This window comes from Mustela erminea, chromosome 12 (genome assembly GCF_009829155.1).
Source record: "Mustela erminea isolate mMusErm1 chromosome 12, mMusErm1.Pri, whole genome shotgun sequence".
In the NCBI taxonomy this organism is placed as follows: domain Eukaryota; kingdom Metazoa; phylum Chordata; class Mammalia; order Carnivora; family Mustelidae; genus Mustela; species Mustela erminea.
The window spans coordinates 13,041,201-13,068,260 of record NC_045625.1 but is presented as its reverse complement, the minus strand read 5'-3'; the positions used below and the strand labels follow the sequence as shown (position 1 = coordinate 13,068,260).

The 27,060-nt window shown below is 39.9% G+C and overlaps 1 protein-coding gene across 1 annotated transcript; it reads right to left on the bottom strand.

Moving 5' to 3' along the window:
- Positions 1 to 1,086: 1,086 nt before the first annotated feature.
- LOC116571102 (N-acetyllactosaminide alpha-1,3-galactosyltransferase-like) lies at positions 1,087 to 17,180 on the bottom strand. The gene is made up of 6 exons (XM_032308858.1): positions 16,833 to 17,180; positions 15,827 to 15,912; positions 14,308 to 14,340; positions 11,699 to 11,752; positions 7,822 to 7,956; positions 1,087 to 2,352 (listed from the first exon to the last, which is right to left on the bottom strand). Exons 2-6 carry the CDS (start codon positions 15,904 to 15,906, stop codon positions 1,659 to 1,661), a joined length of 996 nt encoding a protein of 331 aa, XP_032164749.1. The 5' UTR covers positions 15,907 to 15,912; positions 16,833 to 17,180; the 3' UTR covers positions 1,087 to 1,658.
- Positions 17,181 to 27,060: the final 9,880 nt, after the last annotated feature.

Here is a 27,060-nt window from a genome sequence, read left to right as displayed (position 1 = left end):
TGTATTTATATTATAAATGTAAGTATGTGTATGTGTATATATATATATCTTTTTATATGTTAACTAATTATTTTTCCTTCTCCTCCTGCTTTTTTTTCCTTAAGGAGGAATGTTAGTTATTCTTTTCTCTACAATTTAGATCAGAGTTCACCAAACTGAAGAACCACATATAGTCCTGAGGGAGAGGATCTCATGTCATCTTGGGTTCCTGGACACGATGAGGGAAACAATGTTGGGTGTTACTTTGTGTTTCACCCTTTTGGGAAGAAAGTGGTTGTTTATGCAAAAGTTGATTAAATTCTGCAAGGTAGAAACATGAAATTGTTTTACGGGAGTTAGACATGGGTGGAAGAAGTATGGGTGCTTTGTGACAAAATGGGTAAACTGTGGTAGACATTTGTCTGTTTCCTGTGAGGTTCCTCTCATCTTTTCTGTGCTTTGCTCACTATGGCAGCGACCTACATCTCCCAGACGCCCTTGCATCTGACTAATGGATAGCACTGGACAGTGGAAAACAGGTAGACAGGATAAGAGAAGGAGAAAAGTCTGTATGTTTCTCTCTTGGCTTTAGGTGACATCTTTAACAGTGACTGGGACTCCTCTCTTTATTGTCCCCACTCATGCCTGGGAACTCATACTAGGTTCTAGCTCTTTCTGGACATTCTACAGTTTTTCCATCAGCCTTTGAACTGTTACTGCCTTCATTTAAAAGAAAAAATTATGGGTTGCTCCACTCTCTTGCATACTCCTCAGGTTTGTTATTACCTCTTTTATATGTCTAGTTCTCTGCGCTAAATCCCCACTTTTTAAAATACCAACAATAGTAGTATCTGTTTTCCTAACTGGACCCTGACTAGTGATAAAATCTGTGTGCGTGCATGTATGTGCACATGTGTGTGGTATAAATCAAGTTGTATAACTATGTATAACACCTGTCACTATGTAAACATGTGAGTGTGTGAGAGTGTGTGTGTGTGTGTGTGTGTGTGTGTGTGTATTCATGTGGTAGGTATGTAATGCCCATAAAAAGACTAGTGAAGGGTAGGTTTTCAAAGGGAGAATAAAGGGGGGGCTTTCAATTTTCTCTGTATCTTGTTTATTTTCAGTTAGTTTTTATAACAAACAACTTTGTAGTTTTAAAACTAAAAATTCAAAAAATTTTTGAATGACTCAAAGTTTCCTAAGTAATGATCTGTCCATCTGGTGATGACTTTAACATCTTTAATGTTGTACTTAGAGAATGTACTATTCTTTCATTCACTTCTTATCCACACCTCTAGACAATCCCCTTTCTTGAACAATATGAGAAGTGTGTATCTGCATGGATCAACAAAAATATTTCAGGTTTGATTTTCTGGTGAGAGATTCTCTTTTGTTCAATGTGGTCCAACAAATAGTATTTCCTCAACACTCACACAGGATTCGAAGTCACTGTATCTCCTTCCAATGTCAGTATGTCCATTCTGCAACTGCTATGTCCGCTTTTATATAATCCGAAATGAATATGAGGAAAAGTATGAGTATACTGTGTGGGTGGCCTTGCCATTTTTGTTAGTGAATTTTTTTTTTAGTGCTAAAATTTGTCAAGTGCTAATTTCCTCAGGAATAAGACATGATGATGCTCTTAACTTCAGCAACCTGAAGGAAGTGCTATATAATTACACTGTGACCCTAAGATTTTTATAATCCTTTTTAGCCCAGTAGAGTTTGATGTTGTGAATAAAAGGAACATCCGTTTTAGAAAAAGCCCAGCAATATTCCGGTGATAAGACTTTAGTGGGTTTGTGGAGAAAGAAATACTTGTTTAAGTGACTTTCATCATGCCAAACTGCTTCAATGCTGTTTTTCTTGTCGTTCATGATTCCTTTTAAGCACTCCCTGGCAATATTGAGAACTTGAATGGGCGTGCCACCAAATACAGCAGCATGGTAATAAAAATCTCCCATACCAAAAGGTATATATGCTTCTGATAACTTACTTCTTTCATATGGCACTCCTATAGGGTCTTCCTTGTACCAGTAAGCATGTAGCTGAGCTACTGACTGCCCCAGAGTCTCCAATCCATACTTCCTGATGAAAACTTGATCCACGTCCATGCAGAAGAGAAAGTCAACTTCATATTGGATATGGTCTTCAATGTGTTCACTGATAGCCTTCATGCGCATCATACTGATATCTTGCCATCGCTTCTCTCGCTTGATTTTAAACACTTTGATCGAACGGAGGCGACTCAGCTGTATCCAAGGCATTCTGGAGAAGTCATCTATCAGGACATAAATTATGACTTTATGGCCAACCATGAAAAACTTATCTGCAGAGAACATAAATTTCTTCAAATAGTGGTCAATGTATCTGTGAAGCAAATAAGAAATGATTGAGTTCATTGTCTTACATTTTGGTGAAACACGTACTACTTTAATTATCCTGGCTTGTCCAAACATACTAGTAAGCAAACCAAATATTAGAAGTACTTCTTGAGTTGTAGTTAAGTGGTGTAAAAGCAAGTGAAGTCATCTGCTTTTCCTCTCCCTGACGGGGTTCTGCGAATTATAGGAAAGAAGAGGACTTCCTCATGAAGGGGAATGAAACTTGGTGAGGTCAGGAAACAGCATCGAGCCCAGGGCAAGATGATAGCCAGAGCCTTGAGGGTGATCAGAGAAGAGGGACTTTGCTTTTCAGGTTGTAGGCAAGAAGGTCTTGAGGCATTGCAAGAATAGCGAGTGATGTCTGCGGCTTGCTTTATGAGGAGTCAGTTACGCAGAAAAGGTCACAGGTAGCCTAGTCAGCTATCGCTATCTGCATTCTCTTGTTTTGCCTCATGCTCTTTAATATAACGCTAAGTTTGCAGGATTAGAAAACAAAACTTTCTCATTTCTCGTCCCTCCAAACAGTGAAAATTATCAGAACAATATGTGATCTGAGGTAACTTAAGAAAAGGATGGGCGATCATACACGCCTCAGCCTCAAATAATATTTATATAATCCTTAAAAATAAGTTCTGAATATTGACCTAAGTTTTAAGAAACATAGTGGATGGAGTCAGGAGAAAACTTTCTAGTTTGGATTATCTAAAACATCTAAATAATTAAAGCAAGATAAATTATGAAATATATCACTTAAAATAGTCTACTGAGTTGGAAACTAACAACTCAAGTGCAAAGAAATACAATTTATCCACACTTTATCCACATTTTTTATGGTTCATGCTTTGGTGTTATGTTTCAGAAATCATTTCCTGCCTAAAGTAGTGAAAATATGCTCCTATGTTTTCCTCTAGTTGCTTTATTGTTTTAACTTTCATATTAAGTTGGTTATCCATGTGAATGAATTTTTGTGTATGACATACTATAGGGTTGTTTTTGTTGTTCTCTGCCTTTAATAGTAATCCTATTTGCCAGGAATGCCTGGGACTCACCCCAGCCCTACTACTTGTGGCAAGACCCCCCACAGACATTTCCCCTACAGAGCCAATGTTGGCTGGACCAGTCCTGGTGGTTCTTATTACACTTGCAAGATGCATCTCAGGAACAACTACCAGAGAACTTTGAAAAAATGAGATTTATTATTCACAAGCGCTGGAGGGTACAGGGTAAGTGCAGTATCACAGAGCGAGGTCCTACGTAGGGAGAGAGAAGGGGGTACCTTGGAGGTTCCACCTTTTCTGGGGTCGGGGGTGGGGTGCCTGGGGTTTCACAATTTAAAACCTAATAGCAAGAATGAAAGCACAGGAAGGAAAACGCAGGGTCACTCAAGTGGTCGGTTTTGTCGGTTACCCAGGCCTCTCTTTAAAAGGGGAATTTCATGGGAGGGGTGGCCTGGCTCTTTACCTAGTTGTCTAGCTAGTGACCACGTTAAGACTGGCAATAGGTTTATCTGAATTGGATATCTTTGACATGGATGTCTCAGTGATCAAAAGCTTAATGGCAGGCATTTACAAGAAAAAAAGTTTATCGTCAGGCACTCTCACTATAATGGCAAACTTTGTTTTTTTAATTTTTAAAAAGCTTTATAGTTTAGAATGGTCTTAGATTTATAAAACAGGGCAAACATATTATAGAGTTCCCGTATGTGCTCTACCCACCTTCCCCTACTGTTAATGTTGTCTATAACCGTGGTACATTTGTCAAACCTAGGAAATTATCAGTGGTTAAATACTATAACTAAACCACAGATTTTATTTTGATTTCACCAGTTTTCCCCCTAAATGGCCTTTCTAGTTTCTAGGCTCCAATCCAGAATACATATTGCATTTCATCATGATGTCTCCTTAGGCTCCTCCAGGCGGTCTCAGTTTCTCTCCAGTTTGGGTCTTTCTGATGTTTTCTTAGGTAAGTTCATTTTTAATACAGTCGCATTTATCAACCCTTTTCTTTATGATTAGTATTTTCTGTATCTTGATTAAGAACTCCTTTCTTGCCTTGATTTCACTAAGCTACACTATGGTTTTCCCTTTTGGTCTTCAAGCTCCTTGGGAATTATGTTTGTATACACTTGCCATACATACATACCATAGAGGTACAATTGTGGTGTTCTGACATCACCTTTCTCCAGACTCATTGTGGAAGTCTTTCCCTACAGATCCACAATGTCATAGCCATAGCCAGAGTCTTTCACTTCTGCCTGGGTGTGTATGTTTTATTATATTGGCTTATTTGCTCATCCCTGTCACAAATATTCATGTCTAAATGCTCCATATAGATACTTTTTTTTTTTTTAAAGATTTTATTTATTTATTTGATGGAGAGAGACACAGTGAGAGAGGGAACAGCAGGGGGAGTGGGAGAGGCTGAAGCAGGCCTCCTGCCAAGCAGGGAGCCTGATGCAGGACTCGATCCCAGGACTCTGGGATCATGACCTGAGCTGAAGACAGATGCCCGATGACTGAGCCACTCAGGTGGCCCAAATATAGATACTTTGAATCTATCCTGTTTTCAGTCCCACCTATACTCCTATTTTCAGAGGCACTTGATGCCATTAATAATTGAGATTCTCAGTGGTTCTTTAACACACATGAAAGAGTTTTTATGATAAGGTTAATGAGGATTTGGTTTCAGTGCCCCTTCATTTGCATAGGACTCTTTAAGACTCATTGTGTTCTACCGAAGGAGGGGGGATAGAAGAAGAATGGAGAAGAAGAAGCTTCATTTATGTCCTGAAAGTAGGAGCATTGTCCTGGCATGGGGTCACTCCTTGTGCCCTCTTACAGATCCTGGGGCAGCACTGGAGACAGATCAGAATAGATCTGGGAAGGAGGTGCACAGGAGCTTCTTCTGTAAGGATTCCTCCCTCCCTCCTTTCCTCCTTCCCTCCTTTCCTTCTTCTTTCCTTCTGTTTTCTTTTTTAAGATTTTATTTATTTATTTGAAAGAGAGAGAGTGAGTAAGAGAGAGAGAGCACAATTTGGGAGGAGTAGAGGGACGGGGAGAAGCAGACTCCCCACTGAGCAGGAAGACTGATGTGGGGCTTGATACCAGATTTCAGGATCATGACCTGAGCCAAAGGCAGCCACTTAACCAACTGAGCCACCCAGGAACCCCTGTGTTATTTTCTTTTTAAATATAAATTACCATCAGGGGTGCCTGGCTGGCTTAGTCAGAAGAGCATGCAACTCTTGATCTTGGGGTTGTGAGCTCAAGCTTCACATTGGGTGTAGAGATTACAAACAAAAACAAAAACAAAAACAAAAAACTTATAAAATAGGTCTATTTAAAAAAAGAATAAGTTACTATCGATATTTAATAATGAGTTACTATAAAGCTGATAAAATTTGAAATTTTATTTTATTTATTTCTATTTATTTTATTATTATGTTCAATTAGCCAAAATAAACATCATTAGTTTTTGATAAGTTGCATATAACACAATGATTCATAAGTTGCATATAACACAAGTGCTCATCACAACACATGCCCTCCTTAATACCCATCACCCGATTACCCATCCCCCATCTCCCTCCCTTCTGTAACCTTCAGTTTCTCATGATTTGTCTCCCTCTCTGATTTCTTCCCATTCAGCTTTCCCTCCCTTTCCCCATGGTCCTCGGCACTATTTCTTATATTCCATATAGAAGTGAAACCATATGATAATTGACTTTCTCTGTTTAACTTATTTTACTTGGCATAATACCCTCCAGTTCCACCCATGTGGATGTAAATGATAGATATTCACCCTTTCCGATGGCTGAGTAATATTCCATTGTATGTATGAACCACATCTTCTTTATCCATTCATCTGTTGAAGGACATCTCAACACTTTCCACAGTTTGGCTATTGTGGACATTGCTGCTATGAACATTAGGGTGCATGTGTCCCTTCTTGTCACTACATCTGTATCTTTGTGGTAAAATCCCAGTAGTTGCAGTTGCTGGGTCATAGGGTAGCTCTATTCTTAACATCTTGAGGAGCCTCCATATTGTTTTCCAGAATGGCTGTACCAACTTGTATTCCCACTAACAGTGTAAGAGGGTTCCCTTTTCTCCACATCCTCACCAACATTTGTTGTTTCCTATCTTATTAATTTTTGCCCTTCTAACTGGTGTAAAGTGGTATCTCATTGGGGTTTTGATTTGTATTTCCCTGACGGCTAGTGATGCTGAACATTTTTTCATGTGTCTGTTAGCCATTTGTATGTCTTCATTGGAGAAGTGTTTGTTCATGTCTTCTGCCCATTTCTTGACTGGATTATTTGGTTTTTTGGGGTATTGAGTTTGAGAACTTCTTTATAAAAATTTATAATTTTTTTTTATTTTAATTAATTTTTATTTTTTATAAACATATATTTTTATCCCCAGGGGTACAGGTCTGTGAATCACCAGGTTTACACACTTCACAGCACTCACCAAAGCACATACCCTCCCCAATGTCCATAATCCCACCCCCTTCTCCCAAACCCCCTCCCCCCAGCAACCCTCAGTTTGTTTTGTGACAACATGGATGGAACTAAAGCGTATCATGCTTAGCGAAATAAGTCAAGCAGAGAAAGACAACTATCATATGATCTCCCTGATATGAGGAAGTGGTGATGCAACATGGGGGCTTAAGTGGGTAGGAGAAGAATAAATGAAACAAGATGGGATTGGGAGGGAGACAAACCATAAGTGACTCTTAATCTCATAAAAATTTATAATTTTAATTGGTAATATGTAAGTTGTTCAACTTAATACTTTTTTGTATCTTTTTGGGTATGATTTTGATATGAGGGCAGCACTTGCTTCATAAAATGAATTGGAAAGTGTTCCTTTCTCTTTGATTTTTCGAAGATTATATAGAACTGATGTTAATTCTTTAAATATTTGGTAGAATTTTCCAGTGAAAACATCTGGGCCTGGAGACGTTAGGAGTTTTTAAAATTATGAATTCTGTTTCCTCAATAGATATAGGGCTATTGAAACAGTCGATTTCATTTTGGGTGGGTTGTGATAGTGTTTTCAAGGTCTATTTCACCTAAGTTTTCAAATGTATGTGTGTATAGTATTCTCTGATTATTCTTTTGATGTCTGCCATGTATGAGGTGATATACCCTGTTTCTTTCCTAATATTGGTAATTTCTTTCAAATTTTTTTCTTTGCCATACTTCCTGGGTGATTGTGAACTTTACTGATTTTTTTCAAAGAAAAAGCTTTTTGATTCTTTGATTTTTCTCTATGGCTTCTCTGTTTTCAGTTTCATGGATTTCTGTTCTCATCTTTACTATTTCCTTAATTCTGTTTACTTTGTCTTTATTTTGTCCCACTTTTCTTAGATTCTTGAGGTGGGATTATTGATTATCTACCATTTTCTATAATAAAAAACTTGAATGTAAAGGACATTTGGCATTACCTACCTTCCTACAGCAAATACAGTCAATCCCACAGTAATTTTATGTTTCTCATAATACTTTTCCAATATTTCTTTATCAAAAGTGCCATCCCACACAACTGGAGCTGACCAGTTGGTGGTAGTCAGGTTCATGGATTCACTGTAAGAAAGACATAAGAATTATGAACAAGATACATTTTGATAAAACTTCAGTAGTTGTTACTAAAGTATAAAGCCTGTATCTGGTTGCAGCATTTCCTTACTCCTAATCCAAAGCCTGATTGTTATGATAAACTAGAGAAACAGCTTCTCATAAATGACTAGATCATTACAAAAGTAATTACAGATTAGTTATACTGCGATTCCAAGATCTTTGAGGACACAGATAAAATGTCACCCAAAGTCTAAAGTAAGAATATCTCCTGTATTTGGATGAAATCTCCTGGTCTGAGGCTTTTTGACATTAATTATTTTCAGAGATCATATTTTGAAAAATGACCTTTCCAGTTTCATAATCCTAAAATGCTGCCAGGCTACTATTACTGCATACTATCGGAAACAACTTTGTCAAAACACTGGAAGGTAGAGTTTTAGAGCAATCAAGCAAAGGTTAAATTAAGAAAAGAATGACAACACAATAGGAGAAGGAGAGCTTTGTGGGATTTTAATTTAGCCTTATACCAACTCCCTGCCAGTATGGCAGTGGTACTGAAAACACCAAACCATGTCCTCAGTGGAATAACTGCTTCTGGAGGAGAAGAATGGATCTAATTCCAAAGGAATTGTGTTTGTCCATTTTGACCCGAGGGTTCCTCAAAGGACTGGACTTCTAGTGCTTTCCTTTGTTTTGCTTAACTCAGAACTCTCTCAAAATGGAAAAATGGGTAAGTGGAGGGCAATCCTTGAAAATGTTTTAAAAAGGAACAAGCCCCTGCCACCTGAGGCAAGAAATTACAGTTGGAATAAACACTAGATGTGCTGAAAGCCTGGGAAGAAAAGTTTGGAAGAGAGTTCTTTGAAAAGTAAAGCCTTTGACAAGATCCTATGTATAATGAGGAATTAGGAAATCCATGCACATGTTCAGAGCAGGTTACATGCTCAGAAAAGATCTCTCAAGATCCTAAGCTTTCACCTCTGGATGATATTTAGACTCAGTAAAAACAGGAAGTAAGGCTAAGGTAGAGTTGTAAATAGCTGGGCTGTGTTGAAGGAGGACCCAAACACAGAACCAATCCTCAAGAACTGCGTAAGAGGGTTCATTTCTTCCTTCTTCTTCTTTTCTTTTCTTTTTTCTCCTCTTTTCTTTTCTTCTTCTTCCCCCTTCTCCTCTTCCTCCTTCTCTTCATCTTCTTCTTATTCTCTAAGAGCCCTCCAACCACCACCATCACCACCACTCTGGCTCTAGTCATTTAAGAATATCTCTGTCAAACCACTAGCTGACCACAAACCAAAGGAACAGAGACCTCCAGACCAAATAAGACAAAGAATACAGTCTTTCAAAATAGTTTGGAAAAGTCACTAAAAAGACAAACAACTATAATTCACAGTAAGCAAGAACAGCTCTAGGAGGTAAGAGATTCTGACTTCCAAAGTGATCACATTATAATATACAAAATGCTTAGTTTTCAACTAAAAATTATGCGGCATGCAAAGAAACAAGAATGTATGGTCCATTCATAGGGGAAAAAATTGACAAAAACAGGAATTGACAAAAACTAGGGAAGCACAGACATTGGACTTACTAGAACCAGACTTTAAACCAACTATTTAAAATGTGCTGAAAGAACCAAAGAAAACTATGGACAAAGAACTAAAGGAAAGCTGAAAGCAACAGTTTAACAAATAGAGAATGCGAATAAAGAGATAGAAATGATAAAGGGAACCAAATAGAAACTCTGGAGCTGAGAAGTATAATAGTTAAAAAACAAAAACAAAAACAAACCACCAAACTTGTCATAAGATTTCAGCAGCAGATTTGAACAGGCAGAAGAAAGAATCAGATACACATAGAACATTTTAACCAATAACAGAATACATATTCTTCTCAAATACACTTGGAACATTTTCAGGGTGATTATGTGGTAAGCCGTAAAGCAAATCTCAATAAATTTAAGATTGCTGGAAACATGCAAGCTATCTTTTTCATTGACAATGGAATGAAATCAATAACAAGAAAATTTGGAAAGTTCACAAGTATGTGGAAATTGAACACACTCTTAAACAACCAATGGGCCAAAGGAAAAAAAAAACCACAACAAGGAATTAAAAAATACAATGAGATGAATAAAAATGAAAATATGACATACCAAAACTTACAGGATGCAGTGAAAAGCAATACTCAGAAGGAAATATATAGCTGTAAACATCTGTATTAAAAAAGAAGAAAGATATCCTATAATAACCTAACCTTCTACCTTAAGGAACTAGAAAAAAACAGCAAACTAAACCCAAAACAAGCAGAAGAAAGAAATAATAAAGACTGAAGCAGAGACAACTGACCTAGAAAAAGAGAAAAAAATGATAGAATTAATGAAGCCAAAACTTAGTTCTTTGAAAAGATCAACAAAATTGACAAATCTTTTTTTTTTAAAAAAGATTTTATTTATTTGTCAGAGAGAGAGAACACCCAAGCAGGGGGAGCAGCAGGCAGAAGGAGAGGCAGATAGAGGGAGAAGCAGGCTCCCTGCTGAGCAAGGAGACCCCGATGGGGGGGAAAAAAACAGAGGGAGTTGAATTTTATTAGCAGGTTATTTGGAATCTGTGTAAATGAATATATGGTTTTCTCCTTTGTTCAGTTGTTGGTTTGAATCATCATCCTGAGTACAAGGATATGCCTTACTTGTCTTGTTAATGGGATCCTGTGCCAGTTACTAAGCTAGCATCTTTCATAACTGAATCCACCACACTATACTTAGCTTTATTGTCCTGAGCTGGGACTCTGCAAACCGTATTTCTGCTTTGCCAGTGGGCACCCTGGGCGGCTCTGCTAACAGAGGTCACTGGGGAAAAATTACAGGCCTGGAGGAAGAAGGAACTTACTCTTTCCTGTTTCCAGTGAGCTCCTTGCCTACCTCCTGTTCCCTCAAATCCCACACCCCCATATCTGCAGTTACTTCCCAGACCAGCAGTTGAATCCAGATTTCAGGTTTTCCAACACTTAAAAACCCAGCCTCATGGTGCCCTTCCCTAGAAGGCTGATTCCCTGTCCCAAGAGGCCTATCAAGAGCTGAGAGATACCAGCATCTGTGGTATAAGAGCATAAGAGTTTAAGCTCAAGTTACCTAGTTAACAACTTTATACTCATTAACAATTCTTTGTATTAAATTCCCAGTTAAAATAATTCTGGTGCTTTCTGTGTCCTGATTAGATTTGAAAAAAAGTTAAGGTATCACGGGAGGAGAGTCACAGACCATTATCCAATCATGATCTTAACTGGACATCTCCTTGCCAAGTTTTAATTAGGATAAGTCCAGAAATGCTGCAACACCAGGGAGAAAAACAGGAGGGTGTAGTAAGAAGAGGAAGTCAGAGAGGCCAGAGGAAAGCTGCCATATTAAAGTGAGAAGTGCGCAGATGGCCCACCTATCTGATTCGGGCTTTGGTTCCCTCCTTGGTTAAATGAGGAGAATCAACCAAAAGATCTTAGATACACTCTTCACACTTTGACCTGACATAATTTTAAGGCCTTTGGCTTTCTGTCATTCTACATTCTCATTTATGGAGAATGTGGGCCCTAACATCCATTCCCAATGCATCTTGGTCACTGCTTATTTTTTTAAAACGTAATCAAAGATTCACCTGCCATCTAACAGTTAGAATGCCATTTGTAGTATTGTTGCCATCTGTTAACTTCTGAATGATCTATGGATCAATCTCACATGTGTTTGATTTGGAATTCTTACCTGGGAGAAAACCAGTCTGATAGCTTTAATTCTTTTGACTGAGTATCCACAGACCTATCAGGAGAAATAATGCAAAGAATCACACTGTATCTATTTGAGTTTGTGGTAACTGAGTGTCTTCCAAATCATGGACTATGTTATAATCCCATGTAAAGTGCAAGATAAGTGTGCAGCAGTACAAAAAGCAATGATCAACTTTGATGGAAGTGGCAGGGAAAATCATGATTTCTTATCTTGACTTGAGTCTCTAGGCTGCCCAGAAACCTTTATGTGTTTTCACAATGCTCATTCTCCTTCTCACTGATAGAGAAATACCCATCATCACATAAAAGCCCCCTCAGTCTGCTGCCACCTTGCCTCCAAATTTATCTTGAGCACTGGTTCCCACCGCCTTTTACTGCAATAAAAATATAACCCTACTTTCTGGCCTTAAATATCCTATCTGCTCAGGAGTCTTGGTTTGAAGGGTTTCTCCTCAGCTTTCTATTTGATCAGTTGACATGTGTGCAGGCATTTTCCTGTGGCTTCAGATTTGTTTGTGCATCTTGACCACTGCCAGGAACTGAAGACCCAGACACCAAATTGTGTTTTGGAGTCTTCTGCTTGAGTTTGCACTGATGCCACTAGATGATGTTTAATGTGAAAATCATCCTGTCTTCCCCAAAGTAGGTCCCTTTCATATGTTGCCTTATCACTTAGATTGACAAAGCAGAAGTTATGAGCAATGTTCTACACTCAGAGCACTCCCTAAAACCTGACCTCAAATCCATCATTAAGCCCTACTGGCTGTACCTCCAAAACATCTCTCAAATCCATCCCCTATCTTCATCCTCTGTCACCACATGACTTGAGATCACCATCATTTGTCGGGGCTACGTTAGTAGCCTTCTAATTGGTCTCACTGTTTGTACATTTTCAACAAGACTTTGTAGTATGAAAAATGTCAAAGGTCCACAAACTGAAAGAGAAGAATATAATGAACCCCCATATTCCCATCCCCCATAATTAACACTGTGATTCCTTCTCTACCTGTCCTTGCCCTGGCTTTTTCAACCCATTCTCCATATGTCCACTGTACTTCCACTGTCATGTTTCTGAAGCTCCACTGTTCTATTTAATAGGGTTCATTGACTTCCCATTGTCCTAAGGATCACATCTACATTCCTTAAATGGCCATGACATTTGGAATGATCTGACCCTTCACAGTTCCAGCCACATCTCCTACCCAGCCCCACAATGATAACTTTCCATACTCACTTGCCCCCTTAAATTTTCTTAAACATGCCACAACTTAAACCAGCTAATTCCTACATAGCCTTTAGGTCTTGTGTTAAATATCCCTACCTAAGAGATTGCTAGATATTGCTAGATAAAGTTAGGTTTCCTTCATTAATAGCTAATACTTATGGAATACTTTCCTAAGTATTATCTAATTTAATCCACCCCTATGAGATAGGTATTGTTGTCATTTTTATTGTCCTCATTTTACAAGATAAGGAAACTGAGACACAAAGAGCTTTTATTATCTTGTCCAGATGTACAGCAGGTGGAAAGACAAACATTTGGGCCTGAGTCCTTACTTCCTCCTTCCTATACACTCTAATGGCACCCTGGCTAGCCTATTGTTGGAGAGTTGATCCTGGACTGAGTTCAGGAGGGGATTGGGCAGCTGAGGAGCTGAGTTTTATGTCATGAGTGAATACCACAGTGTCCAGGGTGTGACTGAGAGAAGGCCTTCTACATAGGCACCTGCCTCATTGACAGCAAAGCCTTTGGATACCAAGCATTAGTGTGTTAAGGCCATATGTGTAAGGTCTGATACTAAGGAGAGCTGATATTAATGATAGTGTGATTATTAGATTTGTTACATTGTGTATATTTTACCAGAAAACATGTTAAATCATTCTTTCTCCCAGCCTCTTCTGCATGTTCCCACCTTTGTCTAGGGGTTTTCCTCTTGTTTTCAGGTGGTTAAGAGTTACTGCCCCCTGTTTGCCATGGCTGTATAGAGGGGAAACACCCTGCCAATGAAAACCATCTTACTGTATTATTTTCATGCACAGAGCAGCTCACCCAGATATGAAGTCACTGTCCTGGTGAGAGCATTGTGCACCATAGAACCACCAGAGAAATAAAGCTCTTAGACACAGCAAGCATCAGAAAGTTTCTTTTACTTCACTATGTGGGTTCCCATGACTCAAGGGAGAAACTGAAGAACATACTATGATTTGGGGTCCTGTGCAATTTTTAGGGAGGTTTTCCTCTCTGCTCATGTTCTGATAGTATGATTTTGTAGGTGGTCGATGGTTAATAACAATCTCCCAAGTATTTTAACCAAAACTTTACTCTGATGATATTTCCCAGAGCTTTAAAAGACCCAGAATTCCTGGAAGCTGGTTTCTGGCTCCCGTCACACGTTTCCCCTAACCAGTTCTCACTCCTAGTACTCCTAGTCCTCTGGCCTTATATGAGTATCTCCAACATATGTTTGCAAAGTTATTTTGGTTTACCCTGCTTGCAGGAGCCAAGGACTTGCAGGTACCCCACTGTCCTCCGACAGGTTTTGTCCTCAAAGAAGAGGTCATAGAGCATTTGTAAATAAGACTTACCGGCACTGGTATATCTGCTGTAGTTTCTTTGTGCTTAGGATAAACAAACAGCATTATATTACATTTAAACTTATATAAAGTGTTTCCACATTTAATTTTTTAAAAGATTTTATTTATTTATTTGAGAGAGAGAGAGAGCAGAGGAGGAGTGAGAAGAAGAAGCTCAGCAGAGAGCCCAGTGTGGGGCTTGATTGGAGGATCTTGAGATCATGACTTGAGTCAAAGGCAGATGCTTAACAGACTGAGCCACCCAGGCACCCCGGGTTTCCACATTTAAGATGACTAGTTATATTCCATCAATCCATGCATTTTGTTACCTAATATTGCCAAATATTCAATGAACACATAATATTATGGACAGAATATTTTTGTCCCCTCAAATCTGTATGTTGAATTCCTAACCCCCAGTATGATGGCATTATGAGAAGGGACCTTTGGGACATGATTAGGTAATGAGGTTGGAGCCCCCATGGATGGGATGAGTAGCCTTGCAAAAGTGATACCAGAAGACTCCCTTGTCCCTTCCGCCATGTGAAGACACAGGGAGAAGGCAGCTGTCTATGGACCAGGACATCAAGTCCTCCAGTGCCTTGATCTTGGAGGACCTCTCAGCCTCCAGAACTGTGAGAAATAAATGTCTGTTGCTGATAAGCCACCCAGGGTGTGGTATTTCCATTATAGCAACTCAAATGGACTAAGACACATGCTATGTGCCAAGTACATTATTGGTTGTAGAGAAACAGTAGTGACTGCAGTTAAGGACTTCATATGCTGGATCTTAAAGAAAGGAAACCTAATTCTTTGAGCTAGAAATGACAGAAGAGCTAACTTAATGTCATTGAAACAATGGAATTTGCTAATTACCCATGAAATCGTTCTACTTGTGTAAATATATGGAGGGCAGATACCATACATAGTGCCTGAAGTCACGAATATTAGGGATATTTCTTAAAGGCGCCACCTATTTAAAAATGACAGTCTCTCTAACACTTGCCAACTAATAATTACATGGTCACTATCTTGGTAGCTTAACGTTGCTTCTCCTCACACATATGAGCCTACAAAAATTATATTAGCTTTGATCACATTAGAAGCAAAGAATTTTTATGCTGAAGGACGTGTTTATGATGATATATTTAAATGCCATTTGGATATTTTGGGGTATATTGGGGTATATATATTGGATTGATACATTTGGATGCTGATTTATTCAGGGGGTTAGCCTATCATCTTTCTGACAAACTAGATCCTTACCAAACCCCAGAATAAAATATCCATTAATTTTCATTTATTTATTTTTAAAGATTTTGTTTATTTTTTTGAGAGAGAGAAACACAGTGAGAGAGGGAACACAAGCAGTGGGAGTGGGAGAGAGAGAGGCAGGCCTCCCGCCAAGGAGGGAGCCTGACTCGGGGCTTGATCCCAGGGCCCTGGGATCATGACCCGAGCTGAAGGCAGACATTTAACAACTGAGACACCCAAGTGCCCAAAATATTCATTAATTTTTTTAAAAAATTACCTGAAATGATACCATCTGTGCAAAGCCCATAGAAACAATAAAAGTAATAACAACTGAATTATTTTTCTTCCATACTTCATCCTTTCCTGAGAGGAAAAAGAAACAGAAGTAGGTTAAATACAGAACAATGTATACAGAATGAGATGTATTGAATTGTGATTCTCCATGACTTAAACCAGCTGATTTCATAGATATTGGCTAGGGTTTGAGGCACATCCAGTCCTTGGATGTCTCTCTATAGGAAAATAGAGTTGAGTCTGTGGAGACACTTTCTGTGGGAGCTAGCTGCCCAAAGTTTTGGGACGTTAGCTGGTCTAAGCTGACCTTGATGCAAGAGGTTTTTTTTTTTAAGCTTTTATTTATTTATTTTTAACAGACAGAGATCACAAGTAGGCAGAGAAGCAGGCAGAGAGAGAGGGAGGAAGCAGGCTTCCTGCTGAGCAGAGAGCCCGATGTGGAGCTCAATCCCAGGACCCTGGGATCACGACCCGAGCCGAAGGCAGAAGCTTAACCCACTGAGCCACCTAGGCGCCCCGATGCAAGAGGTTTTATAACCTTCATTTGTTATTTCTAGAGTACACAGGGCTTTTCCTACAGAAAATAAAATACAGATGCCACTTCCCAGCCTACCTCGCAGGGTAGGATGTCAGAGAAAAGAGATAATTGTGAAAATACTTACTTGGACTCTAAGCAGCACATAGTTATGAAGGAACTTATTTTTAATGAATTAATATTATGAAGTTGGTCATTTCAAGACAGGTGATAGAACCAATAACAACATAAAATAGATGCTCTTTCTTAAAACTAATTGAATATAAAATTGAGTCCAAGAATGGGCTAAAGGCTTACCTATAATTTTTATATTATTTGTTCATTGACCTAGGAATTTTAGCCAGGAAGTTTATGAAGCTCCTTTGTAATATTCAGGCTATGCACTTATGAAATTGTGTGCAGAAATGAAATTGAAGGTGGCTCAGTCTGATTGAAATTAAGGACAAACTCTTACCTTCTGTTTTCCTAAGATCACATAGGACTTTTATATAATTTCTTCCTTAGAGACTTAACATTTAGGGTATGGTGGTTTGGGAAGACATGTGGAAAACCTCACGTAGGCAGACAGTTTTCAAGCAGGACATTCTAAGACATTTGAAAAATCATGAATCAGATAACTTGGTTTTGGTTCTATGGCACTCCCCAGTTTGCCTGTTGATGATTTCAACCTTCTCGGAATGATGATGTCATCAGATTCTCTTTTGATGATGGAAGAATTGGATACTTGCAATCATAATAATTCGTATGCCAGTAGCTTCTCTTTGTCATTACCAAGGGAGTAGATTTTGTCTCATTTAGAAAAAAAAGTAGGATCATTGAAGTTCTTTTGCTTACTTTGGTTTTGTTTTATAATACATTTTTTTAAAGAATTTATTTATTTATTTGACAGACAGAGATCACAAGTGGGCAGAGAGGCAGGCAGAGAGAGAGGGGAAAGCAGGCTCCCTGCTGAGCAGAGCGCCTGATGCAGGGCTCGACCCCAGGACCCCGAGATCATGAGCTGAGCTGAAGGCAGAGGCTTAACCCACTGAGCCACCCAGGTGCTCCTATAATACATTTTTTTTTTTTAAAGATTTTATTTATTTATTTGACAGAGAGAGATCACAAGTAGGCAGAGAGGCAGGCAGAGAGAGAGAGAGGGAAGCAGGCTCTCTGCTGAGCAGGGAGCCCGATGCGGGACTCGATCCCAGGACCCTGAGATCATGACCTGAGCCGAAGGCAGCGGCTTAACCCACTGAGCCACCCAGGCGCCCTTTTTTTTTTTTTTTTTTTAAGATTTTATTTATTTATTTGACAGAGAGATCACAAGTCAGCGGAGAGTCAGGCAGAGAGAGAGAGAGAGAAGCAGGCTCCCGCTGAGCAAAGAGCCCGATGCGGGGTTCGATCCCAGGACACTGAGATCATGGCTCCTATAATACATTTTTAATTAAAGTACAATTTATATGAAGTAAAACACAAGCAATTTAACTGTATAGCTCATTGGGTTTTTTACACAGGTACATGTCTGTGTAAAACCACTTTAATTAAGATACAGGTCATCTCCATGACCCCAGTATCTTTTTTCTTGTGCCCCTTTGAGTCACTACCCTCACCCATCCAGGAAACCAGTGTTCTGATTTTCATTACCAAAGTGGAGTTGTTTTGGCTGTAGAACTTCATGTAAGTAGAATTGTATGGCATGTGTTCTTTTTTTTTTCTTTTTACTCAAGGTTTTGCAACTTACTTATGTTGTTGTGTGTATCTAACACATACCAAAAGTTAATTCAAAATGAATTATAGATGTAAGCATAAAAGCTAAAGCCACAAACTTTTAGAGAAAAATGTAGGAGGATATCTTTCTAGCCTGGGGATAGGTAAAGGTCCCTTAGAGGGTGACAGAAAACAACAACTAAAAAATGATAAATTATACTTTATTATAATTAGAAAACTTTTGCTCATCAAAAGACAACATTAAGATATGTATAAACAAGCGATTACTAATCACCAGTGGTTTACAGTGACCTAAATAATACACACCATATATGATCCATACAGGAAATAAAATCTATATTAATGTTAGAAGTTTTCTGTTGATCTCCATTCTTCCTAGGAGAAAAATGGGGGGTGGTGAAGGAGGATAATGAAATTAAATTAATACAGAATTAGAATGTTTTGAGTCATAGGAAAATAGATCATACCAGACCAGTGCTCCCATAGATGACAATTGTAAGTCTTGGAAGGGAAAATAAAATAAAAATGAAATAAAATGATTTGAAGACAAAAGAGATGGAACAAAACCAGATTGATCCTTGAAAGGAGGTAAGTGTATATGGTAAAATCTACATTTATACAACTTTTCATCTGAAGTTACCTCCCAATTCACAGAGTTGTGTGGCTAGAACTCACAGAGAAAGACTTGAGGGGTCGGAGGATGAAATTGCTAGATGTAAAGGAGGTTGAAAAGTAATATAGAAAATCCCAGAAAGGAAAACATAGAATGGGGTGCCCCAAAATCTGCACAGAAACTCTGACTTAACACCTGGATGACAACTAAATTGCCCATGCATAGGGAAACTAGGAAATAACAACATCTGAAATTGGGCAATTTCCACCAATGCCCCCTGCAGGATAAATGGAATTTGGAATTTGAGTCCAGCCCAGCTGACTATCTGTCCAAACAAAACTCAACACTCCTTAGAGAAACTAATAGAATCCATACTCTACCTGTTATCTATAATGTCAGGTATACATTTTGGAAAAGTTCCTAGACATGCAAAGAAACAGGAATATGTGACCCATAGTGAAGAGAATGAAACCTCAATGTAAGTCAGATGCTGAAAGTGGTAAACAAGGACTTTAAAGCAACTATTATAAAAATGGCTGAGGATTTAATGGAAAACTTGGTCAAAACAAGTGAACAGAGGAAAGCTGTTTAAAAATGGACATTCTAGAATTTTGAAAGTACTGTATTTGAAGTAAGGATGTTAGTGGATGGGCTTATAAACAGACGGTATACTATAGAAGAAAATGTCAGTGAAATGAAAGATAGATCAATGTAAATCATCTTATGTGAAAAAGAGAGGAAATGAAAATCCATTTACATTTAAACTGCAATCAGAAGCCACCTTAGCCACCGACATGCTGAAGTTTCCACACTGTGTCATTATGATAGTGTCCCCAAGTTGGGGGCATTCCGGAGGAGGGGAAAGAGTGGGAAGCCTGGGGGAGCAGTGTCCTGTGGTTGGACAAATAAGATGGTGAGGCATGAACAGGCATAATAATATTGAAAGTCTGTTTTAAAGCCCATCTACCCTCAGGAAGTATTTGAGATGGCTTACTATTAAGAAGGTAAGGTTACAGTAAATAGGGAAACAACACAAGGATTATTTTTAAAAAAGGGAATAGACGGGGGACGCCTGGGTGGCTCAGTTGGTTAAGCAGCTGCCTTCGGCTCAGGTCATGATCCCAGCGTCCTGGGATCGAGTCCCACATCGGGCTCCTTGCTCCGCAGGGAGCCTGCTTCTCCCTCTGACTCTGCCTTCCACTCTGTCTGCCTGTGCTCGCTCTCGCTCGCTCTCTCTGACAAATAAATAAAATCTTTAAAAAAAAAAAAAGGAATAGAGGGGTGTCTGGGTGGCTCAGTGGGTTAAAGCTACTGACTTCAGCTCAGGTCATGATCTCAGGGTCCTGGGATCGAGCCCCACATCGGGCTCTCTGCTCAGCGGGGAGCCTGCTTCCTCCTCTCTCCTGCCTCTCTGCCTGCTTGTGATCTCTCTGTCTGTCAAATAAATAAATAAAATCTTAAAAAAAAAAAGGGAATAGAAAGAAATATTTATTTAGTCACTTAGGTAGGTGTTTTCCATGACCTTGGACATCCTAGCCATAAGAATAAAGATCTAACCTTTATGTAATTACTGTAAGGAGAGACTTCTGTCATTTTGCTTTTTGTTTTCTATATGCCTTAGGGCCTTTTTTGATTGTTGTTGCTTTTCATTTTCTGCATTACTGTCTTCTTTTATGTTTAGTTTATTCTTTGTAGTGAAATACTTAAATTCTTTTTGCATTTCCTTTTGTGTATATTCTATAGCTCATTTCTTTGTGGTTATCATGGGGATTACAGTGAACATACTGAAATTATAACACTTAAATTAGAATTGATACCATCTTAACTTCAATAACATACCAAAACTATGTTCCTTTACACCTCTGTCTCCATCCTTTGTGGTGGCTGATATCACGAAATTGCATGGTATGCCCAAAAACCATGAACTAGCAATTCTTTTAAATGCATTAGCCTCTTTAAATACGTAGTAAACAAAATTTGAAGTTACAAACTGAAGTTATAATACTAGCTTTTAGACTAGTAAATTAAAAAGTGTTTTAGTCTCTTAAGTAACATAGGAAACAAAAGCTAGAGTTACAAACCGTTGTTACAATACTAGTTTTTGTAATTGCCCATGTATTTACTTTTTTTTTTTTTTAAGATTTTATTTATTTATTTGACAGAGAGAGATCACAAGTAGGCAGAGAGGCAGGCAGAGAGAGAGGAGGAAGCAGGCTCCCTGCTGAGCAGAGAGCCCGATATGGGGCTTGATCCCAGGACCCTGGGATCATGACCGTGAGCCGAAGGCAGAGGCTTTAACCCACTGAGCCATGCAGGTGCCCCCATGTATTTACTTTTATTTTTCCATGCTGCTCTGAGTTACTATCTAGTGTCCTTTCATTTCACTCTGGAAGACCCCTTTCTGACTTTCAAGGTTTCTGACAAGAAATCTGCCAGTATCTTATGGTGGATCCCTCATATGTGATGAGTCATTTCTCTCTTGCTGTCCTCAAGATTCTCTTTGTCTTTATCTTTATTTTTCCGAAGTTTGATAACAATGTGTCTCAGTGTGCATCTTCAGTTCCTCTTACCTGGAGCTGGTTGAACTTCTTGGATGTTTATATTCATCTCTCTCGTCAAGCTTGGGATGTCTTCAGCATTATTTCTTCATATATTCTCCTTCTCTTCCCCTTCTGTGATGCCCCCAATGTGTATGTGCTCAGCTTGATGGTGCCCCATGTCTGTTAGGCTCTGTTCACTTTTCTTCAGTCTTTTTACTTTCTGTTCCTCAAACTCCATATTTATTGTCATGTATCTTCCAGGTCGTTAACTCTTCCTTTCACCTGCTCAAATCTGCCTTTGACTCCCTCTAATGAATTTTTCATTTCAGTTATTGTAGCTTGCAGCTCCAGAATCTCTTTTTGGTTTCTCTTTTGTTTTTTCTCTTTGATTGTTATTTCCACTTTGTTCATACATCATTTTCTTGACTTTACCCATGTCTTCTTTTGGTTCTTTGAGCACTGTTGACAGTTGCCTTTGTCTAGTACATCTGCCATCAGGACCTTTTCAGGAATAGTTTTCTGTTTATTTATTTTTCCTTTGCATGAGCCATACTTTTCTGTTTCTTTGTATGCCTTGTGATTTGTTGTTGTTGTTGTTGAAAACTGGACATTTAAATCTAATACTGTGATAACTCTGCAAGTCAATTATCTTTTTTCTCCAGGGTTAACTGTATTTTGTTGTTGTTTTTATTTATTGTTTTTGCTTTTTTGATTGTTGTAGGCTGTCTCTGTGCCAAGAATCAGGATAAGATACAAATTTAAGGTCTTCTGAGGTCTTTTCTGAGCCTATCCCTGGGCATGCATGATCACTTACTAATTTTCCCGTTTATGTAGTCATTATGGAATCTTCCACTCTGGCTCCCAAAAGAGGAAAAGAGAAAAATGAAAAGAGAGAAAAAGAGTGCTTGTCCTTTAAATCCCTGGGCGGTCTCTTCAGCTGAAGGGGGAGGGTCTTGCAACAATTTCAGAAGAGCAACAGCTACAGCCGCCTGCCTCTGACTCATCTCTGTGATCTTAAGCTACAGTTTGTGATTGGAGCACAGATCCCTAATATGCGGAGGACAGGGTCCCTTTTGCTCTTTCTGGGTCCCCCAAGATGCCAGGAACATGTGCACAACTGCCTGCCACATGGCTGGAGTGGAGAATGGGTGGCTGCTTCTGTGCTAAGTGCTGAAATTAACCAAAGTTAACCTTAATGTACCATCCAAGCCCTCCCTTGGAAGTTTCTCACCTTTGATAGACTCCGGAGTTCCAAAATTGTTAGATTCTGCAAGTGCAATCATTGTCTAGGCAGGGAGACAAATGCCTGGTGCTTCCAATTCCACAATGTTCCTGGAACCTTCTCTAGCTGGGAAGCTTTTAGAAGTCCTAATGCCCATCCAGTTCAATCAGAATCTGTGGGGTCAGAACCAGGCATCAATGTTAGCTCTCCAGGTAGTTCTAGGGTGCACCCAAGTTTGAGAACCAGGGCTGTATACCCCCTACAACTAAGAGAGAGGTATAAGTCCTATGGGCCACTTTGGATTTTGGAGGCAGTGCCCCATACACGTTGATCCCATTTACCTGATAATATAAAAGCTTCAGTGGGATCCTGGACAAGAGAAAGCTCTCCAGCTGGTTCAGCTTGCAGGCCTGTTGCCCTGACACATGATCAATCCTATCTTACATAGTTCAGAGAATCCACAGTAGAATGAAATGATGGATAGACTGCACCTAGCCCTGATGGGATACTTATAGCAGACTCAAGGAAATGTCTCTTGAGCAAATAACCATTGTTTCCTTCTTCTTCTTCTTCTTCTTCTTCTTTTTTTTTTAAAGATTTTATCCAATTATCTGACAGACAGAGATCACAAGCAGGCAGAGAGGCAGGCAGAAAGAGAGGAGGAAGCGGGCTCCCCACCGAGCAGAGAGCCTGATGTGGGTCTCAATCCCAGAACCCTGGGATCACGACCAGGGCCGAAGGCAGAGGTTTTAACCCCCTGAACCACCCAGGCGCCCCTGTTTCCTTCTTTTAAATAGGGGTTACTATAATTTTTTCCCTCTTTTCTTTCCTTGTGTTTCACCACTGACTCTAGTGTGTTTTGGGTGTGAGCTAAGCTTACCATTTACTGTACGGATTGCTGAATAGTCAGATGTGTTCTCTAAGGAACCAAAGGAGACAGTAGACTCTGAGAAGCTTGGCCTTCTGATGTTATCTATGGATTCTGTGGTCTGCTCTTAGGAGAGGGGGATGTGCTACAGTAGTGTAGCATGTTTTTGGATCATGGTAGCAGGGAATATTTTAAGTACATGGGAAGAAGTGATTGACGACTAGACAGTTATAAGTGGAGTGCGGTAAATACTGTGAGAGGCATCTACCCAGCTCACGATATGTCCTTCTCTGAGAACTGCCCCGCAGTGCAGTCAACCCTCCGGTTAAGCCTGCCCCATAGCACAGCGGCTGGGAGCAGGAGTGGATGCTGTGCTGTTTGCATTTTCTTTTCCAGGAATGTAAAAGTTTTGAAGGAAGAAACACTGAGCCTGGAAATAGTTGGGGCTGAGCCATATTGACAGACCCCTGGGGAAAGTTCACAATTTTTAGCTGTTGAAGCCTTTAGATAGAACTTCCCTGGCTCTTGCTCATGGCCTGGAAAATTTTTATGCACCAAGTCCTAAAAAAGAAAAATGGAAAAGAAAGGAAGGGGGGAAAAGCCCTGATTTCTAGCGTGTACTGATTCCCATGGTGTCAGTATTTTCAGTATAGCCCATATCAAACTATCACAGTAAAGTCACTCACTGCACAGGGAGCCGGGAATAAACCAGCTTCAGTATACTAGTGTCTGGTTATCAAATCTCCCTTTTATTTAGTTGAACCTTCCCTCCCAAAAAAGAGATTCCCAAAAATCTCCCTTTCAGATTTAGACAGCTCAAGGAGGATGCCTGTTCCTTGCAATCAAAATATATTTTTTTAAGATTTTATTTATTTGAGAGAGAGGCAGGCATGTGCATGGTAGGGAGGGGTGCAGAGGGAGAGGGACAGCAGACTCCCTGATGAGCACAGAGTCTGATGCAGGGCTTGACTCCAAGACACTAAGATCATGGCTGAGCCTAAATCAGACACCCAACCAACTGAGCCACCGTGGCACCCCAGCATAAAAATATTTGTAACTAAAATACCTAGCTGGCATAACCATGTCTTATTCTGAACAGTTACAGTCAGTTCACTAAAAATATGTTCTAACTTTGGCTGATCTTTTACAGCCACATTCTTTAGATATTTATAGCTATTTTCGTTTATTCACATCTATTTCTACAAATGTGTGGTCTTTAGCAGACCCAGAGAGGAATGTGTTTAAGTACTGCACTTGCTTTGGAGACGTGCCGTCTGGAAATCCCTGCCGTCTGGTGTCCAGTATAGGGAAATACTTCTGTCTTAGCTGTGAATGTTATAGGTGTAAGAGGCGAGTTTAAAGCTCTTGACACCCATCAGGGACTGTTCCTAGGGGACAGGAGTTGGGTATTCTGCATGTCGACTCCCTAGTGTTTCTTCCTTAATGAAGTTCAAAGGAACGTTACGCCACCATTTCTCAACCTCATCACTACTGACATTTTGAGCCAGATCATTATTGCGGGGGCTGTCCTGTGCAACACAGTAGGTTATGGCCCCACGTTCGAGCCTGAAGCCCAGGCTGCAATTCCTAAGTCCTCATGTTATGTACTACACACAGGGGGAGATGTTCTAGGTGCCAGATACGAAAGCATCCACTTTGTGGTAGGACATAGAGTCCACAACCAAATCTTAAAATTTTTAAATGAAAAACAACCACTTCTTATTAAGCATGATGGGCGTTGATATGATGATTCCTTCCTCCATTCATTAAGTAGGTATGAGTTAAGCAGCACCTCTGAGATGTAGTTGGGGGCTAGGACTGTCGACCTGCCCTTCAGGAGCTAACACATCTAGAAGGGTTCAATGGGGTATTTTTCAGTTTTAAGTCCAACTGACTTAATAATGGAACACATACACATTTGAAAAGCCCACAGGCAGTGCAGGCTTCAGGTAAGGCTGGAGACAGCAACTTAGACTTGTCATCAAGGACTGTGTTTCCTTCAGCCTCCCTGCTCCTCCTGTCCTATTGTCAGTTCCATCCTAAGGCTGACCTTCCTGTGGTCAAGCACCTAATACTACATGCTTCCTCATTTCCTGAAAGGACCTGAGATTCACTTTGAGTGGACTACTTTAGGTCACCTGCCCATCCCCAAATCAATTGTTGCCACCAAGGGGATGGAAAGTGTTGATTTGCTTAGTCTGGATCCCTTGCTCCAACCATGCCACCAGTTTCCATGGAAATCACGTTGACTCCACCAAAGCACCCAGGTATTGCTGGGAGGGGAGAAAGAGAACCACAAATGCCAGGCAGATGTGGAGTCCTCAACCAGCCAAAGTGCTCACATGGTCTTTATTGCTTTCCACGCAGGCTCTCCCGGCTCATTTCAGCCGGTACCAAGGCCCCAGCACGATTTGTGTGGGTCTCTGGGAAGGCAGCCCTCTGTGCTTTACATCTGCTCCTCCCTCTGAAATCTCCTTCCAGCTCCACTCCTCAGTCACCTGCTTCTTTCAAAGCTCAGAGTCAGCCCCTCTGAGGCAGCTTCTCCCCCCTTCCTCTATGCTTCCCTGGACCCCGTATTGCTCACGTTTCATTTGTCCACTTCTCCAACATGGCACTAGATGATGGCTTTAGACCTGCATTCTGAGAGTTTTTGGTCTACTAAGTTCCTAATTCCTAATAAAGGAATTGAGAGCTTTTGGTAGTGATTCCTCCGGTGTCCTCAAATTCCAAAAACAAGGTGGCTAAAATGCGTGTGTGCGCATCTGTGCACGCTTGCACATATGTGAAAGAGTGAGGGAAGCAGACAGGAGCTCTGAAAAGAGCAAAGGATGTACAGACAGATCGTCCTGGGTCTGAATTCTAGTCGGCACCCTTAAAGATCTGAGGCTTTGGCCAATGGTTCCTCACTCCACCCTGTTTTCTCGCCTTAAAAATTATGCATTATATATGATGCAATCATGCTTTCTATGACCTTTCACCCGTTACTATGCTATTGTGCCTGTTATTCACTTACACAAGGCACATATAACAAATAATGCGTTTAATAAATACCTTCAAGTATTGCCGTAACTATGATTCCCTTATTGGTAAATCACAAGGTGACTTTGGCTGGGAGACATCAATGATGCATCATTTCAAGAAGGACAAGAGAAGTAAGGCCCTTCGGGGCTTAAAGAAATGTGTCCCCTTCCAGCTGCATGTGACCCGCAGATCAGAGGTGGAGTGGAAGGTGGAGGTGTGGCTGTCCCTTCCACCTGCCCTGCCCAATCGTACCCTCCGTGGCACCTGCCTTGGCACAACAGCTAGTGTGTGCCCACAGGACTTGAATTAGCCCTGCATGCATGAAGAAAGGATAAAAATGATCATAGTCTTTTATTTATTTTTTTACATGATCCATTTTAACTAATGCATTTAGGGCAGGTTTAGTACAAAAAGTGGGAAATAATATAACAGACTTGGAGACAACGAGTTTTTAAAATATTAACTCTTATGGCAAAAATACCCCTTTATGAGATCCTTCTATAAAGCTGTCTTTTCCTTGATATGAAACATGGTCCTTCAGATGTATGGTGTTGACACATCTGTCCTTGTTGGCTTCTCTGGTCTGAGCCGCCACTTGGTTATTTCCTAGCCAGGTGGCTAACCTTTCTGAACATCACTTTGCTCATCTATAAAATGAAAATAATTCTAATGACAGAACAATGCCCTGTTGTAAATGTAGTGTACCTC